This window comes from Lineus longissimus, chromosome 10 (genome assembly GCF_910592395.1).
Source record: "Lineus longissimus chromosome 10, tnLinLong1.2, whole genome shotgun sequence".
Lineage (NCBI taxonomy): Eukaryota > Metazoa > Nemertea > Pilidiophora > Heteronemertea > Lineidae > Lineus > Lineus longissimus.
The window spans coordinates 16,394,320-16,416,253 of NC_088317.1; the positions used below are offsets into that span (position 1 = coordinate 16,394,320).

At 40.7% G+C, this 21,934-nt stretch overlaps 1 protein-coding gene across 8 annotated transcripts in view; it reads left to right on the forward strand.

Annotated features, from left to right (window-relative positions):
- Positions 1–21,934, forward strand: part of LOC135494595 (dedicator of cytokinesis protein 9-like) — a 91,554-nt gene that overhangs the window by 48,856 nt on the left and 20,764 nt on the right. For 3 of the 8 annotated variants that reach the window (XM_064782717.1, XM_064782713.1, XM_064782714.1), the window contains 18 exons: positions 1,878–1,964; positions 2,423–2,515; positions 5,632–5,747; positions 6,230–6,299; positions 6,965–7,165; positions 7,602–7,748; positions 8,023–8,106; positions 8,453–8,561; positions 10,699–10,713; positions 13,472–13,650; positions 14,183–14,459; positions 14,818–15,058; positions 15,285–15,377; positions 16,541–16,720; positions 17,245–17,298; positions 17,651–17,775; positions 18,141–18,164; positions 19,982–20,023. In XM_064782717.1, coding sequence (XP_064638787.1) covers positions 1,878–1,964; positions 2,423–2,515; positions 5,632–5,747; positions 6,230–6,299; positions 6,965–7,165; positions 7,602–7,748; positions 8,023–8,106; positions 8,453–8,561; positions 10,699–10,713; positions 13,472–13,650; positions 14,183–14,459; positions 14,818–15,058; positions 15,285–15,377; positions 16,541–16,720; positions 17,245–17,298; positions 17,651–17,775; positions 18,141–18,164; positions 19,982–20,023 — 2,137 coding nt within the window. The remainder of the gene's footprint in view (positions 1–1,877; positions 1,965–2,422; positions 2,516–5,631; positions 5,748–6,229; positions 6,300–6,964; positions 7,166–7,601; positions 7,749–8,022; positions 8,107–8,452; positions 8,562–10,698; positions 10,714–13,471; positions 13,651–14,182; positions 14,460–14,817; positions 15,059–15,284; positions 15,378–16,540; positions 16,721–17,244; positions 17,299–17,650; positions 17,776–18,140; positions 18,165–19,981; positions 20,024–21,934) is intronic. The other 5 variants (XM_064782719.1, XM_064782720.1, XM_064782716.1 and 2 more) reach the window with 4 other exon arrangements.

The following is a 21,934-nucleotide window of genomic DNA, read 5'->3' on the forward strand; positions in this document are numbered from 1 at the left end:
AAGACGGCATTTTATACCCTGGATACCAAAAATAGATTGTTTGACAGCCCAATTCTGCATGTGAGAACGAAATCTGAAACAGGTGTCAATATTGGAATGCCTCAATTTGAACAATCAGGACTTTTTGCCTGATCGGGTGAAACATATGTACTTGCAAGTCGGGCTGTGAAAAGTTAAGGAAGATGATCTTACCCCAGATCGGGATGTTAAATGCCCACCCGATTTGGATGTAATGACCGAGCTGTAACAAACAGGCATTAATTTCAACATCCCGATCTGGAGTAAGACCTTCACCAGCTGTTTGCATCTGGAGTAAGACCTTCACCAGCTGTTTGCATCTGGAGTAAGACCTTCACCAGCTGTTTGCATCTGGAGTAAGACCTTCACCAGCTGTTTGCATCTGGAGTAAGACCTTCACCAGCTGTTTGCATCCCGATTTGGTGGTACATGAGTTTTGCCTACATGTAATAAGGTGAAAAGTCCTTACTGGTGAATTTTCCAACTCCATGGACAATATTTGACTCGCTATGTTATCAGTACATCTACTAACAGAATGAGCATGTGATAAAACAGAACTTAAGAGGCCTTATACTTCATTGTTGAAATATTAACAGTGAGTACTCTTAAATTATCAAGGGCATTTTTTTTTCCTGGATTTTTCGATTCACCCTGATTTAAAGAGCAAAAAATTGCTGAGAAAATTACTGATTGAAAAAAAAGCCAACAGAAATTTCGTAATCGGCCAAAATAAAAATTGTGAAATATTTTTTTTCTGAAATTTTTGCAAAGATTTTGCTGTGTAAAGTATATCATATCTTGGTTATTGAAGATTAATTTCAGTCAAGACATCCAGCTTTTCCATTATGTCCTAATATCCTGCATGTCTTTGTCCAACAATTTGATGAGAAGTCATAAAATCGTCCTCCCAAAAATATACTTTCCATGCCGTGAAATGGCATGGTCACTTTCTCTCAAACGGTGTTCCCAACTGAGTCGAGCTAATCTTTGTACCGCTCTCAATAAGAAAGATTTGGAATTGAAGTAAAGTGGCTTGCCCATCGTTGCAATCCGTGCATTTGAGTTCTGCAAGAAGACGACTCTTACATTAGCAAGATTACCTCTGGAGTCGATATGAACACTATAGCACCTCGCAAATCAGCGAGTTGCAGCAACCAGCAGTGACCACCGCAGACCAGCAATTATTATCGCATGCGATTAAAACTGCATGTCGTAGCGATTTTACTCACTTGTCAGCTCAAAAAGGTTGCCGAAAACTGACCGCTTTCTCATCAAATTGATACAAAAACCAGCTTGTGGAAAAACGTTTGACAAAAGTCCCGTCATCAGTCTGTAATTTTACTTTCAAATTTTTCTCTTAGTCTGCATGTTTCGAAGCTTATTTGAATCCTTTTCGTCCTGATTATGTAACACATCTGATCCGTAGATGATTGTTACCTTCTTTGCATGATTTTCAGATTTTTCTAACATATTTTTGCTTTCTATGAAACCCTGGTCTTCGATTTGTAATTTTCGCATCAAATTCAATCGTTATTTTAGATGAGGATTTATAAGATACAAAAACATTGACCCCTTTTGACGGGGGAGTGAGGTATTCAGTCCGTGGTAAAGTTTATGGTATCATTTCTCTGATGTAAAGAAATTTCGACGAACCCTGGATCAGGAGGACCAGCATATGGGGTAACTTTGACCCCCTAGAAAGATTTTTCTGATGAGAATCATCTATAGCTGAATGTTCACAAAGTTACCTCATATTTCAGCATCACCTTGTGCAATGGTACCTTAGATATCCTGTCTGATGAGTAGATATGCTGTCTTGATTGGATTAGCGACTAAATCTTGTGATATTCTACTTTCAGCACTCCGGTCCGGAGATCCGATGGGTCGAAGGGGCCAAGCAGCTCTTCAGATGCGATTTGAGGTTGATCTCGACAGTCTACACCAAGGTATGTCCCGTCAAAAAAGCTACTGAACCATTCCGTGTGGCTGGGCAGATATTCCGGCCTCTTGACGCTAAAGTCTCCTAACTGTGAGCGACAGGTGAGAAAATCTCACCAACCTCGATCCAGCCAACCTCGATAACAAGGTATCAATGTAGAGCTGCTGTATGTTGATGACCGTAGCAGTTTGACGAGATTTTCATGCCTGCCGCAAGATGGCACTGAGAGCATCTCATCAGCCTCACGGAAAAGGTCAAGAATGGAGTCGAGTTATTTGGATTAAAATCAAAGAAAATTCCGAATTGATTCTGGATGAACTGAATAATCTCGGGGACAACCTGGACTTTGATGGAGGTTGATATGAAAAATCGCTCATGATACAGGTAAAATTCAATTTCCTTGTTTTGACTCTTAAAATTTCTTAATAATGACTTCAAATTCTTCTTTCATTTTATCATCTTCAGGACCCCCATCTCCACAACTTCTTCCAGCACTGTCAGAAGACGGACGGTTCCCCCACACCCGCCAACGACATGGAGACCAGCAATAAACTCAAGGTATATTAGAGTCAAGTGTTAGGGAGCCAAATCTGGACGTATAGATATCAGATTACACCAGGAAAATTTGTAGATATTCTGTGCCAAGTATTGCGGATATTGTCAAAGTGACAAATCGATCATATCAGAATATTTTCATTTACTATTCAACAAGATTTCGTGTTGCTATCATTTTCATATTTGATATTTTCGTATTCATTTCTTTGTGTGTCGGTAATCGGTGGGCAGAAAATGCATGCTGTGATCGGTATGCAGACCGGTGATTTTCCGTGTGTTTCCCAACTGCTCTCGTTTGTGTGTTAACCCACTGTGAGCCATCACTGTCAACTCAACACGTTAAACACATGATCAGCCTCTTCATGAATGGCTAAAGTCAGGGGGGACATTATTGGCATGAGATGTCGGAGTAGCGCGGTTGAAACGTCAGCCCTTGTCACCACGAGGTCCCCAGTTCAATTTGAGATAGAGAGGGTGACTCTTTGACAGCGGAGGTCTTATCCGGCGTCTCCGGTTTCCTCCTACTTAAGTTACAATTGCCCAATATTGTTTATAGAGCTCCAGGTGACGGTCATCTCTCACCTCGGTATTTTGCCAAAAGATAGCAGTTATCATAGCGGTCCGATACAATACAAAACCTTTTGTGGATGAAATTGACATGGGTTGGAAATCTATTGTGAAATGTACAGCTAAAGACGTCAACGTTTGGCAATAAAGTTTTTCGTGAGCATTTATGATTTGGGATGTTCTCATGTGTTAGAAGGTAGGTAGTTTACTTGTAAGGCACCTATTCCATAGAGCTATACCCTATACTATACGCGAACAATAGTTTCATGGTCATGCACCCTTTGTGAAGCCATTGTTTGCGTATAGTGTAGTATACCGTATACCTCTATGGCTGACGTTACATAGGCCTTATTCGTTCACTTCCCACATGTCACGTTCCAGCTTTACTTAACGTTCCTCGGTGAATGCACGGCCTTGTGGCATGCATTCAGTGAGGAACGAACGCATTAAGGGGAACGTGACATGTGGGAAGTGAACGAATGAGGCCTATGTAACGTCAGCCTTAGGGGAAGGTGCCTGAAGGTCTCCAAGGACTGTTGGCTTCTGAATGATTAACTCATACCTCAATTTGATTTGAAAAATAACGAGCACAGTCTGAATGAATATGGCTCCTGCACCCCCCTCGGATGACGGTTTGTATCACTATCTGACCCAACGTTCTCACATGACTGTCCGCGGGTAGTGTCTTCTAGCCAAGTGATAAAACTCTATAACATCTTCTGACTCCCACTCATACTTGAAGTTAACTTTGTTCTGATAGAAATAATCATGAAAAAGTCTCTATGATTCCTCTACTATGAAAATATGAAAATGACCAGGTATTCTGGTCTTGGTTTGAGAAATTAGTACAAGACTTCTCAGATAGACTGAAAATATGGATATCTGAGGTATAGTACCTCGGTTTTGATTAGTCAAGGACCTACAGCAAAGTAATGGGTTCTATCCCAAAAGGCAGGAATGAGGCAGATATTCGGAGGATTTAATGTTTTTTCTCCTCATAAAAATGGGTTTAATTTGACAACCCAAAAAAGATCTATGCCTCAGCGCTCTTTCGGACCTTGAATTTTCGAAATCGGACCAAAAATAAGCGTTTTCAAGCATGCTTTTTATTTACAAGATAAGGCAGTTCTAAGGCCGAAATTTCCAAATTGAGAATGCAGCCTGGTTGATCTGGGCTAGAAGCATTTTCGTAATCGGACCAAAAATAAGCATTTTCAAGCATGCTTTTACAAGATAAGCATAAGGCAGTTCTAAGGCCAAAATTTCCAAATGGAGAATGCAGCCTGGTTGATCTGGGCCAGAAGCATTTTCGAAATCGGCCAAAAATAAGCATTTTCAAGCATGCTTTTACAAGATAAGCATAAGGCAGTTCTAAGGGCAAAATTTCCAAATGGAGAATGCAGCCTGGTTGACCTGGGGGTCAAAGCAACCTGGCAACATTGTTGAGAAATCATATTGACTTGTCAAACAGATGAATTCAAAACCTCTCAACTAAAAATTCGGTCTAAAAAACTTAACTTCAATCTTTTTCCTGTGGTGATTGTCCTTTAACAGCACAATTCACATTATAAACATAAATGCCGGTATTGTCGGATTGTGACCAAGTTGTTTGGCTTTGCAAATCTCACTTCATCTTGGATGTGACAACAAGCTTGAAAATAAGGATTTGCCCCCCCAAAGAACTTCGATTCTTGAGAAATTTGTCATCGGTTTATATTGTCAAATCTGATTCCTTGGCTGAAGGCACCGACCTCCGCTGAGGACATCGACGAGGATGGAGACTCATGGACAGCAGACGCCGAGAACTATCATGAGTTTGAAATCGACATGGACGAGTTTGACTTAGACGAGAAACCGTATAGCAAGACTTTCAAACCGGAACTTCTATCCGGTGTTGGCTTTGACGTACGCAAGGCAAAAAGTACCACGGATTTGAGCGCGGCGATTTTGGAGAAATTCAAATTTGAGACATTGCCTGGACAGCGAAAGTCTCTGAACCTCGAGTCGAAGGAAATGCGTGTCACTTTGGCTGATGCGGAAGATTTTGATAACGGGAATCTCGAAAGTGATCAAAGTAGCTCTGCGTTGCCTGATATTGTTGTTGAAGACGGCAACGATAAGTTTAAAATGAGCGTTAAAGGGGAGATGGTACAGATGAGGGGACCATCAAGGAAGGGCAGCGTGACGGTGAAAAAGTCATTGAGTTTTAGTACGATGGGTGACGTTAGTAACCGACTGAAGATGCAGATGGCGGCCAAGGACTGGGGACTGCTCAACAATATCAAGGTAGGGTTAGCTTTTTGTGGTCTCAAGATTTGGTGACGGGGGTTCGTGTGATGTGGAGCAGTGATAGCGCAGTGAAAGAGCGTCGGCCTCGTGATTAAGAGGTCGTGGGTTCGACTCCTGGCCGAGTCACAGTAATCACTTTCTGATTGCAGCGCTATTGAGGAAATAAAAAAGAAAGAAAAGAGTTGCCTTTTAGTTCTTAAAGGTGACACAGGTGTCTCTTGGCCTGAATTGTTCAAATATTTGCCTTCTTGATATTTTTTCAGTCGTTACTTGCCGTTGATGTTGGAACAATGATCAACTTCTTGCCGACCTTGATCAATCAACTATTCCGTCTCCTGCCACAGACGAATAGCGAAGACGTTGCCATGAATACTGTCAAGTAAGCCGAAGTTTTTTTCCCCCGAGTGTTTTTGTCGGTGTTCTCTGAATCAAAATCACCAGATTTCATACTCGGCTGAAATAATCCTCAAACCGGCCATCATGAAAGCATCGCATCGCATCAAAGTACAAGTACTGTGCAACCTCCCCTAGCAGACACCTCTCTAGTAAGGACACCCTCCCTATTAGGACACTTGTTTTGGTCCCGAAGTGGTTGTTTCCATTCAGTGCCAACTCTCTAGTTGGGATACCCCTCTAGTCAGGAGACCTCTCTATTAAGGACATAACTTGTCAGTCCCGAGGGTGTCCTTGATAGAGAGGTTCTACTGTATGCATAACCAGCTCCCCATGACACCACCAACTCTTAACCTTACATGGGGCCCATCATGAGATGGAAATCTTGGCCACTTGACCACTGCGCCCTCTATAGTTTTTGCCTCAGTTTATTAACCAAACATTTTCCGTTTCTACCATTTTTTTCAGGGTGCTGATAAATGTGGTTGCCATGGTGACTGAAGTCGGAAAACAGGACATCCTGCATTCGTTTGTCAAGGTAAATTTGCTAAAAACATCCAGTAATCGATGAATATGGCTCTTGGCGTGAGACTCTGGGCAGGTATCTTTGCCTTGCATGCCCAACATCACCCAGGTTTTCAAATAGGTACCAGTCCGAAATGCTCAGGTTTTAGCGCTGATTGAACAGGGTCTGTCAGATGAGACTAAAACCCGTGGTCCCTTGTACCTGAGTGTCTATGCCAGGGCAAGTAAAAGATCCCATAGGTGGACAGCAGCCTCTAGCAGACACCATACCTATGGCAATAATCCAAATGGGTTACGACGCCGGTAATGATATGATATGATATAAAAATGTTAAAGTGATACTATAATGTGATTTACAGCTTTCTGGAAATACGTCCGTTTTTAATTGTTGATCACAAATATAAAGCTCAAATTTTCCATTTTTGATTAGATTTATTATAAAATCGCTGAATGTAAACCACCGCGACCGCGAAAATGTTCATGTTGTGACGTCATCAACGAAAACGGCATCGAAGCGAGCCGTCCGGGCGGGATTAAACCATCAATTTCTAGAAAATGTGCATTTCGATTCGAAAACCTTACCGATTTATGAGAAAGTGACGTAGTCATTTGTCAAAAACAGCTAAAACATTATATGGTGAAATTTGACACGAGTTACCCTTTATCTTTTCGTTTTAGTACGTCTTCATGACTGAACCCGCCCCGTCGCAGAAACACAAGACGATTCACGAAGAACTCGCCAAGTATTTGACGTCCACGTTACGGCCGGCCAACACGGACCAGCTCGTGATCTACAAATTTCTGCACCATTCGTGGTTTTTCTTTGAAATCTTGATCAAGAGTATGGCGCAGCATCTGCTAGTGACGGGGAGAATTAAGGTAAACTTGCAACCAAATGATCATGAATTAAAAGTACTCGGTATTGAAACTGATTTGTGAATTTCGTTTTAGCACGTTATTGCTTGAAAGGACAATTGGGTAGATTGGCACAAAAATAGATATTTTGATTTACCAAGATATGAAGTTTGAATTCTTGCTAAAGATTGATAAAGAGTATTACTTTGCAGGCTATATACATGTACGTAGCTTAAGGATTTCGATAACGGACTGGGGGTATTGGTTGTCTTGCTATACACCCTGAGGGTCGAGCTTTGATGTAGCCCTAGACCGCGGCGATCGCCAAGATTTTGAGCGGAATGAGAGCCACTTTGGAATATTCAATCTTGGAGACCTCAAATTTCTTGAAATTGTAAGGGATTTTGTTGTAATTGCTGTAACATCTGCCGTGCTCTATTCTGTCCGTCTGCCGTTTCAGATGCCGAGAAACGAACGCTTTCCCTCCAACTACCAGTACCGTGTGCAAACCATGGTACAGACACTGCTGCCCCACATCATGACTAAGTTCAAAGAGATACCCAAGGAAACACAGCTCGCCAATAGGAGCTTGGCTAACTTCATCAAGGTAGGGTGAGGAAAGTAGACTATGGGGACTAGGCTATGAGGAGCTTGTAGCCTAGTGGTTAACACTGCTGGCTAGCACGCTGTAAAGGAGAGGAATGTAGACTATGTGGACCACTAGGCTATGAGGAGCTCGTAGCATAGTGGCTAACACTGCTGGCTACCACGTACTAATGTCAGGGTTCGATTACGGGGAGAACCAAGATTTGTATCTCGGGATGAAACAATGTGGATTTCGTTATTATTTCATTGATAATGAAAACGTATTTCTATTTCAGTCATGTTTCACGTTCATGGACCGAGGCTTTGTCTTCAGACTCATCAACTTCTACATGGACAGCTTCAACATTGGTGATCCTAAGGTTGGTGTCTGACCTGCTTTGAAGATCCTTGTGTCAGAATTACCAATACCTTCAAGGGCAATGCTAGTACTCTTTGACAGTGCCCAAGAAGCCTCATAGTGTCGCAGTTATAAACATTGCTAGCTACCCAGCAGTAGGGCCAGGTTCCTGGGGCGAACCCAGGATTGTATTTCTGGGTGAACCTGCGTGGCTTTTCAAATGAAATGTAAAACTGAGGTACTTGGCAGAGTAGGACCACATCGGTTTCATCTGTGTGTTTTTGGAAAGGAATCCGCAAAAATTTGGCGAGTTACGGTTTTGAATACCGTACTTGGGTGCGTTGTCTAATTGGGAAGTTCTCTTCCAGGTGCTGCATGAATACAAGTTCGATTTCCTACGCATCGTCTGCAGCCATGAACACTTCATCCCACTCAACCTGCCCATGATGAAGAAAGGTCACGTGAAAAGTTACAAAGGTAAGCGTCTGCTGTGATTCTGGAGAGGCTCTAGGATTTGTGTCAGTGTGAGTGGTCATGGGGCCCAACTGGTCAATTCTAGTCTGATTCTTCCAGTCAGTTAGCTGCAATTCAAATGTGGATAGAACTACATAAGACAAATATTTTGCCCAAGTGACAGATTATTTTAAAGGTGGCACCGTATGTTGGTTGTGAGAAGCACAGAAATTGCTCTGAAGGTTCAATGAAATAGTACTATTAAGCGCTTTCTGATGAATGGTCAAGTCATTAGGTTTACATATGGTACCATCAGAAAGTGCTCATCAAGAGCTTTCCAATGAATGGTCATGTGAATAGGTTTACAAATGGTACCATCAGAAAGTTCTCATCAAGAGCTTTCCAATGAATGGTCATGTCATCAGGTTTACAGATGGTACCATCGGAAAGTACTCATCAAGAGCTTTCCAATGAATGGTCATGTCAATAGGTTTACAAATGGTACCATCAGAAAGTGCAAAACAAGGGCTTAAACCTGTTGACATGACTTTTCGTTGGAAGCTCTTCATGAGCACTTATAAAACTTTTTCAAAACAGCCACTCTTCTAAAAAAGGAGTTTTAAGAATCACTGGCATATGAGTGATTTAGTTCGAAAGACTTGCGTCTAGTAAACGTTTTATGATGCAAGCCCTGTAAATATTTAATCCAAATCACTTTAGAATGGGCATTCATTCCTTGCACTTACAAATAGGATCATAGAGTGCCACATTTGCTTGATAGAAGCTTCGCATAGCAAAGCAGTTTTTAAACCTGTTCATACCAACTGCTTTGAGCGTTTTTGATTGGGACTTGCAGTACCAGTACAAAGCAGTTCACGATACTCAACTGATGTGTGTCATATTCGAGAGGTTGTGCAACCTCGTATCCCAATCCAACTTCATCATATCCGAGGTTGAAATAGAGTCGTTTGGTGATATTTTCGATATGGTTTGCTTGACTAGTATGTTCGCGTTGATGAATGATGTGTACCTGCATGATTCAGTTGTTGCCAAGTCGTAGGCCATCACCACGACTTGGAATACGACTTTATCCCACTTATACACGTACAGGTCGGATACAGAATTGAAAATACTCGCTTTCCTCACGTATACCGTCTTTGGGCAACATATTTAAGAGGTGCGAAGGGATGAATACCTCGCATTCCCAATACAAAGGTTAGGCCTAATGGATTGGACTAATTGGCTCAGATCGTTGCGCAGACCTATGACCAGAGACACCCGATACTTGCAGTCCACTACCATTGGTCAGTGAGATTTTGAATGAATTGAATGGGTTGTATTACCAGACAATCGTGTTTGGGCTTTATTCATGGCGTGACCGAGGCAGAGCAAATGGACAATGCCCATTCATCACGTGGGTGAAGAAAAACCGGCCCGCATGTGATGAACCTTATTGCGTACCCCACCCAATGTATGGACACTGTTATTTTGTATAGCGGTATACATGCTTCCCGAAATTGGTGGCTTGCATTGGAACTAACTTTTTCCCCCTTGTCCGTCATCAAAGGCATTCAAGTGTGTTGGTCAACCATGACTATATCCTTTGTCCCTCCACCATAAGGCCTAGTTTCCCCTTATGACATCACTGTTTCGGACACGCAGCGCCCCATTTCTGGAAAGGTTTATAAGAAGACGGTATACGTGAGGAAACAGAGTATTATTGTGCAGGTACATAGAGTTCTTCAGTGTGTAAACCATCCTCAGTTCAGTTGAGGTCAAGTTGTCATTAGAGGACCGTAATTCGCTCTAAAATTTGAAGTCGAAGGGAGTAATAAATGATGCCATTTCTCATCTCCCCTGTTTGAAAGTGTGAATATTTACGTCTGCGCTGCTTCGACTTGTGGAAGTAACGTTTGTTAGGCAGCAGTCCTTGGGCAAGACCCAAGAAGAAAAGAGTCTGGAACGGACTACTGCAACGACACTTCATTGTGACCTATATCTTAATATATTTTGCGACTCATAACAAAAGGTGATGTTTTTTTGCATCATCATTGGGCTGGGCCAAACTTTTCAACCAAATTGTCCGACTTTTCCAAACAGATGATCATATGCTAATTTTTTGAAGCAGACGTTAATATGCTAATTTTGCATGTCTTCACAGATATAAAGAAAGAAGGTAACCTCCTGCATGGTTTATTATGTTGTCTTCCAAATACTGTAAACTTCCAAATTTTTGCCGACCATTTATCGTGGATTTCGCGATTAATATCAATGTTTAATGCAAAAATGAAAAATCGCGAAATATTTTTGTTTCGAAATGTTGTAAGAAATTTTGTATCTACCAAAATGAAAATTTTATTTTCTTCAGAAATTTTCGTGAATCATTTGGTTATTTACAGTATAAATCATGGTTGAAATCAGTCAGTGTGCATGTCAGATACCACCATGAACGATCTTTCATGAATGGATGCAATTGGGTTACGTCTAGTATTTAATTTGTCCAAATCCAGTTGAACGTCTCTTGTAGTTGAGTGGCCGAACTTGGCTGAGTTATGGGGTCAGAGTCTGTCGATTTCATCATCACGGCTGACCCTATAATTTGGCCATTTTGTTTATGCGTTGCAAAGCCCTCACTCATCAGAAAGGGGGGAAAATATGAATTTTTTATATTATACAGCAATTCAAACCGGGATGACGCCGTTAGATAATCTTTAAAAGTTAAATCTTTTTTTATTGATTTTCCTCAAAATTACGGTACCTTTAGAATAATTTTGATAGAAAATGTCCAAGTTTGGGGGGGGGGGCAACAGTTGACTTTTGAGACCATTTCGAGAGAATCTTCATCAAGATTTCAAAACTTGTCATGAGAGAGCTACATGCAAGTGTGAAATGTACAATGTAAGTTCCTATCGGTGTAGTTATTTGACTGAACTGACTGCATTTCATCACTTATTTTGACCTCTTCATTGTCGGTGTGCTTTATGCCTCTATTATGTTCTGAATCATCAGCTTCGCAATGTTGTGCATTATGACGTATTATTTTCATCACTTGTTTATGATCAAACCCATGTTTTATTTGATATCCACTTGTATAGTGTCTTATTACACTAAATTTTCAACAAAATCAGTAGATCGGGTGGAAGTTATACCTTTAGGTGATACTTTTTACTTGTCCATTGGGTGATATGAATAAAGGCTAGCAAATGCTTTTACTTCAATTTTGTACAGAAAGGCCAAGTGTAAATGTACATGGAGTTTTAGATAAAAGCATTTACTACTCTTTATTCATATCACCCATTGACAATGGTAGAAAGTACTTGGTTGAAATGGGTCATAGGATATTTGGGCCTGCTTCTGCTTCTTGCCTTGTTTTTGGTGGTTGTATCTCTCATTTACAGGGTCTCCTCACAAAGTGCCGTCGGGACACCCTGTAGGTTTCGAAATCTTACCAGCTGATAGGCCTACTGCCAACTCTCTTTACTCAGTATCGTGCCTAAGGGCCTGCTTCCACTATGGCGGGAAACCGCTGCTGTTTGTCGTTGCGGCCAAATTTTACATGCAATAATGACAAACTCTGGCGGCAAACTTCTGTTGTCGTTAACAAAACTGTTCCAGTGCGGGAAGACAGTCCTTATTAACCGTAGCTCCATCGTTACTGCTTTTCAACCTGTTGTAGTGTCCTCCATGTTTCTGCTAATAGCGCCCCTGAAAATCCACCATTGGCTAAATATCACAAAGATAAAATTTGGCTTTTCGATACTGCTGTCACTTGCTTTTCAAGAAACAACTGAGAAGTCATGTTATTTTGGAAAAGGGCAGATTTTGTCATTTGTTATTTTGGAAAAGGGCAGATTTTGTCTTTGTTTTTGTTATTTTGGAAAAGGGCAGAATTCGTCTTTTGTTATTTTGGAAAAGGGCAAATTTTGTCTTTTGTTATTTTGGAAAAGGGCAGATTTTGCCTTTAGCATTGCGCAAGTTCCATTTGAATTTTAACATAGTGGGTTTTCAGGGCCTGGATATAGTATTAGGTGTTCGATTTCAATGTTGCCTTACTAAAAGTTCAACCCTAGCATAGAGCGTGTTAATGATAATACTTTGCAGATTAGGGCAGACGGTATTGTCAGTTCTATTATTCTCTAGTTCGTGTTTCATCATTAGGATTGTTAAAAGGATAGCCTTTATTTCTGTTGTCGTAGAGATCCTACCTATAAGCAGATAGCACACAAGTGATTTTTATTGCAGCCGATGTTGCATGCGAAAATTGCAAGTCTGTGGGGATCCGTGCAGGTGCTTGCCTCCAGAATTGATCCACCCTGCAATGACCGATTGCCTGCACACTGGCAATCTTTACCGCTTATCATGGCAATAAATATCGCATGGCACTGTTATATCAGTTGTCTGCACTGTTCGCGACTGTGTAGATGTTTTACCTTGATTACTAGTATGGGATGATGCATCATCTCACATGTGCACTGTGATGAGAAAGAATTTCTTCTGAATTTTCCGCGATGTTGATAATCCACTTTTATAGTATGAAATTGTACAGTTTTCAATGCCTTGCGATGCATTTGGCACTCTGCATTCGAAGCCAGTCGGTGACGTTTTTTGGAGGTGGTGGCTCGAATCGATTGGGTACTTGGGTGCATCTAATAGCAAATTCAGACCATTTTGACAGTGCTTGAAAGCAAGATTGAAAAGACTTTGCATACATTTTGTGAACCTGTTTCCTGCAAACAGGGTGTGACCCAAATTATAGACTTCAGGGGCCTGAGCAGATTTCAGTATTTTGTCAGTCGTCCCCAAAGATAGGACCCAATGATACTCTTGTGAAATTAGGACAACTATGATTATAACAATATGAAGGACCACGACTTTTTTTGCTGTGTCAGCAACTTTCATATTCTAGTGAATTAACCCCCTCCTCTCTGTTCCAGATCTAAAGCATGACTACACACTGTCAGAGGAATTCCGTAAGAACCATTTCCTTGTTGGCCTGCTGTTGGAAGAATGCAAGTCGGCGCTGAATGAACTACCGGAAATACGCAAATTTGCCATCTCTGTTTTGAGGAATTTGTTGGCGAAACATTCGTTCGATGACAGGTTTTCATCAAAGGTTGGTGATAAACAGGGATATGACATTTCCATTTTTTGGAGGATTTTTTTCTCATGAAATTTTTTGTATTTTGATAGCAGGCATGGACATTTCTATACCTCACCTCTCTGAAGAACTTCAGATTTTCAAAATCAGACCAAAAATAATCTTTTTTGAGGCATATTCTTCGAAAGTATTAAGGGCAGTTCTAAGGACAACATCTTCACATTGAAAACTTTTCAAGTTTTCTTTGCTCCAAGCGTTTTTGTTCTTTTATCCCAATTTCACCTTCTTTGTTGGTGTACTGAACCAAACTTTTTCCATCAAAGCCAAAAATGGAATATGCTCATCCTTTATGATATTGCACAAAACTGTATTTGTGTATTTAAAACATTTTTGAGAAAATTTCGCCAATCACAAAAAAATGAAGTGATGGGAAGAAGTTTTATGGTTTACAGTATCTGGTCTTGCCGGAGCTGAGGTTGCTCTGAGGTTGAAAATATAGATCTATCAACTTGATTCAAACTGTCATCGATTTTATTTTCTACTTTAGCAACAGCAGAGTCGCATCGCCAATCTCTACCTACCTCTCATCACCCTCATCCTGGAGAACATAAACCGCCTGAGTCCCATCGAGGTCAAGCAGACGGCCACGCTACCCAATGGGGACGCGCATCCAGACACGCCGGATACACCTAACAAGGGTGGGACACTGCCCCAGCATCGTAGCATGATCTCCCTGCCGACTGCCGAGGGAAATGTGGAACGAACGGGAACGAATCCAAGGGAGAAGTCGAATAGAGATTCTAGTGTATTTGCCATGATTGCAGGTAGTTACCCTGTTAGTGTTATTGGAGAAATTTTAGCTGCTCAAAAATGTGGCTCACCACTTATTGGCATCAATTGAGTATAAATGTCTTCATACATGGTGATTTTATCTTAGTTACGGTCATGTTTTGGCAAAATGAGCATTTGAAGCTATCATAAATGAGCATGGACTTCATCAAAACATAGATTCAGGAAAATCAAAATCTGGAGATTTTATTGAAAAAACTGAAAGACATGTAGTCCACCAAAATAAAAATTGTGAATTTTGTAATTTTTTCTCCGGTTGCAAAAATAACATGACGCAAATATTTTGGCGGTTGGCAGTAATGGAAGAAACTTATTGAGATCTTCATTTTGCAGCTCCCTCTGTTGGCAGTGTCAGTATCTCTGAACCGAAGCCGCTGCAGGGCTCAAACTCAATCCACGGCTCAAGTACCTCACTGGCGAGCAACGCGTCCAGCATTCATTCGAACATGACCAATCATTCGAATATGACGAATGCGACGGATCGTCATAGCGAGGTGACGGAACGGGAGAGGTCATCGAGGGCGGACTCCATCAAGGAGAACGGCCGCCCGGATAAGCTGGGGCAGCATCATAGGTGAGTTAGGGTGACCTTACGTGGCGGTCATGCTTGGCCTAGCAACCCTTTCGCTGTGGATGACGTGCATAGTACATCATGGTCCCATATCATAGAAACAGAAAGATCTGATGTTGATGACCAACCGTTCATAGATCTCGCCCTTTTCTGCATTGTTTTGAAAAAAATGGTGTAAACTTTTCTTAAAATTGCGAGATTTTTTCTGTATTTTCCTGCACCGTCTCAGGAGGTCATTGGCAATGTTGCTGCCTGATTTTGCCTGCTTTGGGGCACCAAACGGTCAGAATATTTGGGAAGAAATCAACTCTGATCCTGAAAGGTATGATTTTTATGGACGGTGATATAGATGTGGTGAAAAAAATAGGTGGTAGGTGGAAAATTTCTGCGATTTCCTCCAATTGTTCTTATTTTTTCATGATATTTAGATGGCAATGGATAATATTTATGTAGTTTATGCAGGACTGCATGCGTATGTAGTTCAGGTATTCAAGAAAGTATAAAAAATTGTGTTGAGGAGAAGTTTTTTACGATTGCATGTGGTATTTTTGCATGAAAAGGCAAATTGTTTTCAAATACCTTATGTTGGGTTGTTGTTCATTATTTTTATGGCAGTGGTAACTTTACTAGTCTTTGATGAGGAGCCGCGGTGGTGTAGTGTCTCGGATCACTGACTGACAGTCAAGAGGTCCCTGGTTTGATCGCCACAGCCGGTGCGAAACTCTAGCCAGGTCTCTCTGCCTCACATACCCATCCAACTCCACCCTGTCTTTAAATAAGTACCAGTCGGAAATGCTTAAGTTGTACCGCTGATTCAGCAGCTCATCTAGCTGCTACAGAAAGGTTTCAGCTCAGACTGGCGAATAAATGTTAAGCACTTTGAGAATGTTGTACATTATAAAAAGCTGTATATCTAGCTTCGACTGAAAGGTTTCAGCTCAGACTGGCAAATAAATGTTAAGCGCTTTGAGAATGTTGTACATTATAAAGTGCTGTATATCTAGCTTCGACTGAAAGGTTTCAGCTCAGACTGGCAAATAAATGTTAAGCGCTTTGAGAATGTTGTACATTATAAAGTGCTGTATATCTAGCTTCTACTGAAAGGTTTCAGCTCAGACTGGCAAATAAATATAAAGCGCTTTGAGAATGTTGTACATTATAAAGTGCTGTATATCTAGCTTCTACTGAAAGGTTTCAGCTCAGACTGGCGAATAAATATAAAGCGCTTTGAGAATGTTGTACATTTTAAAGTGCTGTATATTGCCATATATAGTGCCAATATTCGTTGGAGTTTTATTTTTAAAGGTTTTGCATATAGCCGAGATGAATTTTTTTGGTTTTTGGAAAACCAAAAGAAGTTTTGTAATCCGTCAAAGTAAAAATTGTTGGTGTTTTTTTTTTTTTTTTTTTTTTCAGAAATTTTTGCAAACAGCACAAAAATTTAAAAGTTTACATTATATAACGTGATTGCTTTGTCGCTTTCAGATCTCAGTCCATGTGCGGTACCCCACTCGTCCCCAGGACTGACAGATTAGACTCACAAGAAGTCAAAGATCTACTTGTGTCGTTCATTTACATCGTGAAAAACCTGTCTGAGGATATCCTGCTGGGGTGGTTCAACAACTCGTCAGAGTTCGATATCCTAGACTTCTTCAATGTGTTAGAGTAAGTATGTCATTTTCATTTTAGAGAAAAGAAGCTTTATTTTATTGCTGTTTTTTCTTCTCGTTGATGTTTTGAAGAGAAAAGAAAACAACCAAAAAATTTCATAATTCAGCCATAATTGAATAATAACAAAAAATTGAAAAAAATAATGTTTCATATAAGATCATATAATGATCTTTTTTTTCTTCTTTTTTTTTTCGAAAGAAAGAAAAAATAAGATCATTATATACTCGTTTTATACTCACACCTTTATTTCGGAGAAAACAATTGACACATAGTGATTGTTTGACTTTTTCATTGTTTCAGAATAAGGGCATAGGCCTAGTGCAAAATAATTTCAAGCCGCTGAGTATTAAGATGTGGGTTAAAGACCTGGTTATTCAGGAAGTTTTATGCGGAGTAGCGCTTTAACAGCAATCGTTCTGAGAAGCACTATTATAAGCACTACAATATTATTATTATTATATTATTATTTATAGCTAATTTATTGATATTTATGTTATTTATTTCTTCTCTCTTTGCAGTTTGTCATTGTTTCACTTTAAATACATCGGGAAGAATAGAATATTAGCTCTTAGGTAAGATTTTGGTTGCATAACTGTCTTTTGTAATTAGTGGCAATCACGGCTCTGAGTCTTTTGCATTTTGTCTTTTTTTTTCAAAATTAGCATCTAATTAGCATGCCGGGGGTCAAATTTTGGTGGTGACCTCTTTGACAAAAATGCCATCTAGCCATCTAGTGACTAGCAATATCAACCTGTAATTAGTGGCAATCACGGCTCCGAGTCTTTTGCATTTTGTCTTTTTTCTTCAAAATTAGCATCTAATTAGCATGCGGGTGGCCAAATTTCCGTGATGACCTCTTTGACGAAAATGCCATCTAGCCATCTAGTGACTAGCAATATCAACCTGACCGTCTTCCTATTTCAGTCGGATAAGCGACTCGAGTCGCAAGGCGCAGACGTTGCAGCCAAGACGCGCTGCACAAATGTACCTTCACGGCGGGCAGCGCACCCTCAGTCAGTACGGGGAAATATCAGAAGCAGGCAACTACAGTAAGTGAAAATGCATGAAAAGTGAAAAATTGGCAAGTTCGAAAATTAGTACGGAATTTGCCTTTACACAACACGGAATTCGTCCATAGTAAAAATGGAATCAGGTTTTCAGATTTTCAGATGTGTTCAGGGTTTTTAGCATTTTTCACAAGTTTGCAACATTCAAAAAAACGATAAGAGGCTTTTCAGAATACTGATGTATGGTGGCCCACAATTGCCAAGCTTGTGACTTACATAAAATTCGTTCAGCACTTTTGAAAATGGCCCAGTTTCCCGTAACAATTTGCCTGTGTTTCCTGCTGTAATAGAACCAAGCCGAAAAAAATAGACATGGGTAGTTAGAACTTTATAACAATGTTTTGCAGATCCACCAGAACCTACTCAACCAGGTAGATTTCGCTGTTAGATCTTCATTTTTATGCATCTAATGTTCTGATCTTAACCTACACAGTTTTTAGTTTGCACTGACGGGGTGTCTCAAAAATATTTTTGGAGAATTTTGAATTTATTTTTGATTTTGTTGTCTTCGGTACGATTCTTGATGGACCAAATTGATTTTGGTTCGTATCATACTCAAGTCTAATGACTGCTTGTCATCAAATTCCTGTGACGTAACGTTTTCAACGAGAATGATCCTGGAGGAATGCTGTTTGTATGGACACCTACAGTCTGCGCTGCCTGGGTTCTTGACGACACAGATTGCGGCCATTTTTGAGACACCCTGTTGAAATTTTAGTGTGTTCACTGCAGCATAATTGTGTCAAAAGTCCGTTAATACGCTATTAGGCGTCATTGCTATTGATTCATTTTGAATGAATTTGTTCGATTTGCCAAGTGATGGTGGTTTTTGTGTGGCTTTGCTTTTAGAAATGGAAGAAAAGATAGAAATAAAAAATTTCCTCGAGATTTAACCGTATGCTTAACCCTTTTACTGCTGAGTTTTGAGCACATTGGCCTTTTAAAAATGTCCTTGCATTGCTGGTCTCAGCACAGAGTACACAAAATGCATGTTGTCAGTCATTGTAATATGTGACCCGTCACAGCAAAACCAGGCGCATGTCGCACAGAAGGTGAGCCTAAATGACACCAGGAGATAATGGAAGAAATTGGTGTGCTCAAATGAGTCGCATGTCGCTCTGAGCTTGGCAGGTTGAGACGGACTGGTTGTTCATTTCACTATTGTCTGCCTTTTGTGAAATCTGATTGTATCAATTTCATCTTTTATGTCCTGGTGTCATCCTAGGCTCATCTTCTGTGCGACATGCGACCCATTTTGCCGTGGTGGGTCACAAATTACTTATTATGTTTTAACCTGTCAAGATGTTTCTTAGCAGTCTTGCTTCATATATGTACAGTTTTCTTCAATATGCAGTAGAACCGCTCTTAGTGGACACCTCCCTATTAAGGACACCCTCTCTATTAAGGACACTAGTTTTGGTGCCAAAGTGGTTGTTCCAATTGAAATGACCAATTTGGGATCACCATCAGTGTCCTCAATAAAGTGGGTGTCCTGTTTATAGAGGTGTCCACTAAGAGAGGTTCCACTCTAGCTTCAAATGTGTTGATTTCAAATTCTTTTTTTATTTCAAATTCTTGCCGTTCGTGTTGTGAACTGAAAGGAGGAAGTAGCTACGTTCATACTGACCTGCTTTCTTCAGTTCTGCCACCTAGGAGGCAATCGACGAACTAAAATTATCCCTTCAGCTGATGGAGTTGATAGGATTTTCTGGTTACTTTTTACAAGAATTCAGAAAGTCATTATGTACTTTTACTTATTTCAAAATCACGGTTTGCGAGCACTTATTTCTTCAGGAACTTTTATTTTATGTGAAGTAAGCACCTCACTTGTGACCCATCACAGCAAAACCAGGCGCATGTCGCACAGAAGATGAGCCTAAATGATACCAGGAGATAATGGAAGAAATTGATGTGCTCATATTTCACAATAGGCAGACAATAGAGAAATGAACAAACAGTCCGTCTCAAGCTGCCAAGCTCAGAGCGACATGCGCCTGCTTTTGCTGTGACGGGTCACACTTATCATAATAAGAGCATTTTTACTTTGCCCCCAAAAACTAAGCCCACTTTTGAATTCGGCTCCCACCTTTACTACATAATTTGAAGATGGCTGTTTCTTTCACAAAAGCAAGAAGCAGATCGCACGTGTTCGTGTTTTCCCGTCTGAATTCCCGCCGATTTCTTTCAGGGTCAAGGTCGCGCCTGATGTCGCGATCAAGCTGGACGTGTTGTAAGAACCCCATGAATGCTTCGCCTCTGTCGGCTGTCTTGTCACTCTCTCTACCTCTCCCCCCTTGAAAGCTGTAATGGACTTGTCCAGTTGTATGACACTCTTCTGCACTGGTTCAGTCCATTCAGATTCAAAGGGATAACTTGTTTCAGGGCTTCATCTCGAATATGTGACTCGCTCTACCAAAACTAGGCGCTTGTCGCATCTGAACTTGACAGGTTGATACGGACTTGTTGTTCATTTCCCTATTGTAGACCTTTTGTGGAATGTGACCAAATCAGTTTGTAATAGATTTCAGAAAAGGTCTACAATAGGGAAATGAACAACAAGTCCGTATCAACCTGTCAAGTTCAGATGCGACAAGCGCCTAGTTTTGGTAGAGCGAGTCACATATGGTTTTATGAAATCCTGGTACTTACGTCAAAAACTCGATATTTTTTAGATGAAGCCCTGATACATACTTCCTGTGTTTCTCGGGGCTCAATTTGACTGATATTGTCAAAGGTTTGAACTTAACAACAGAATATGATGCTTTGGGGATGTGTCTCATTGACAATATCGGTCAAGTGTCCTGCTCGAGTTACACAACTGTTGAAAAGAATGCTTCTCTTTTGTTTGCTTTAGAACTATGAGACTCTTCTATATAAGCCACAGTAGAACCTCTCTCCTAAGGACACCCTTGGGACTTGCAAGTGCTGTCCTTAATAGAGAGGTGTCCTGATTAGAGAGGTTAAATTGAATGGAACCACAAATTCGGGACCAAAACTAGTGTCCTTGATAGAGAGGTGTCCGCTAAGGGAGGTTCCACTATACGTAAATTCTTTGCTGCCAATAAAAATGTGGTCACAGAGAGCACATTCAGTTTTGGCATTTCTTTTGCAGAGATGAATCTCTAGGTCGCATAGTTCCAAAGTCAGTTTCTAGTCTCACTTCTGTTCTGCATTTAAAGTTTTGTTCTGTGCCTGTACGACCAACTCAGCTTGGTACTTTAACCAAATGTGTTATGCGATAGCTGCCCCGAGTCTGGTCCACTGAACATGTGCATGTGTACCCTGTATTCGACTGGTGACAACTTCATACATGTTTCACAGACCAGCCACCTTGTTTTGTCATTTGGTGATTTGGCTTGGGAGGCTAATTTTCACGTAGATCCTCCCCGTCTGACTTCATCGCAGTAGCACCAACCCCCCGGCCTGCCCATTTCTATGTGACACAACATTGTTTATGACATCATGCTGCCTTAACGTCCTGGGAATCATCAATTGTGTTGTGACCAGTTCCTACCTGTGTGAGTCTGTCCCAAACAACATGGTCCCGTACTGATCTGCAACGTACTATGGTCTCAGTTCTTTTGTCACAAAAAAATCAAATGTTGGCCTTCAGTGACAGTTGTTGGTGACATATATGTAAACTCTTGGCTGAGTTCTGCAGTGTCAGTTGTTGGTGACATATATGTAAACTCTTTGGCTGAGTTCTGCAGTGACAGTTTTTGGTGACATATATGTAAACTCTTTGGCTGAGTTCTGCAGTGACAGTTGTTGGTGACATATATGTAAACTCTTTGGCTGAGTTCTGCAGTGTCAGTTGTTGGTGACATATATGTAAACTCTTTGGCTGAGTTCTGCAGTGACAGTTTTTGGTGACATATATGTAAACTCTTTGGCTGAGTTCTGCAGTGACAGTTGTTGGTGACATATATGTAAACTCTTCAGCTGAGTTCTGCAGTGACAGTTGTTGGTGACATATATGTAAATTTTTTAGCTGAGTTTACATAGGTTTCATGATACTACATGTCACATTTCATTTGTCACATATCACTTGTCACAAGCATTGACTCGGACTAGAAAACGTGACATGGCATGGCATGATAATGAGGGTGACAAGTGACAAGTGTGACTCGTATGTAGGCCG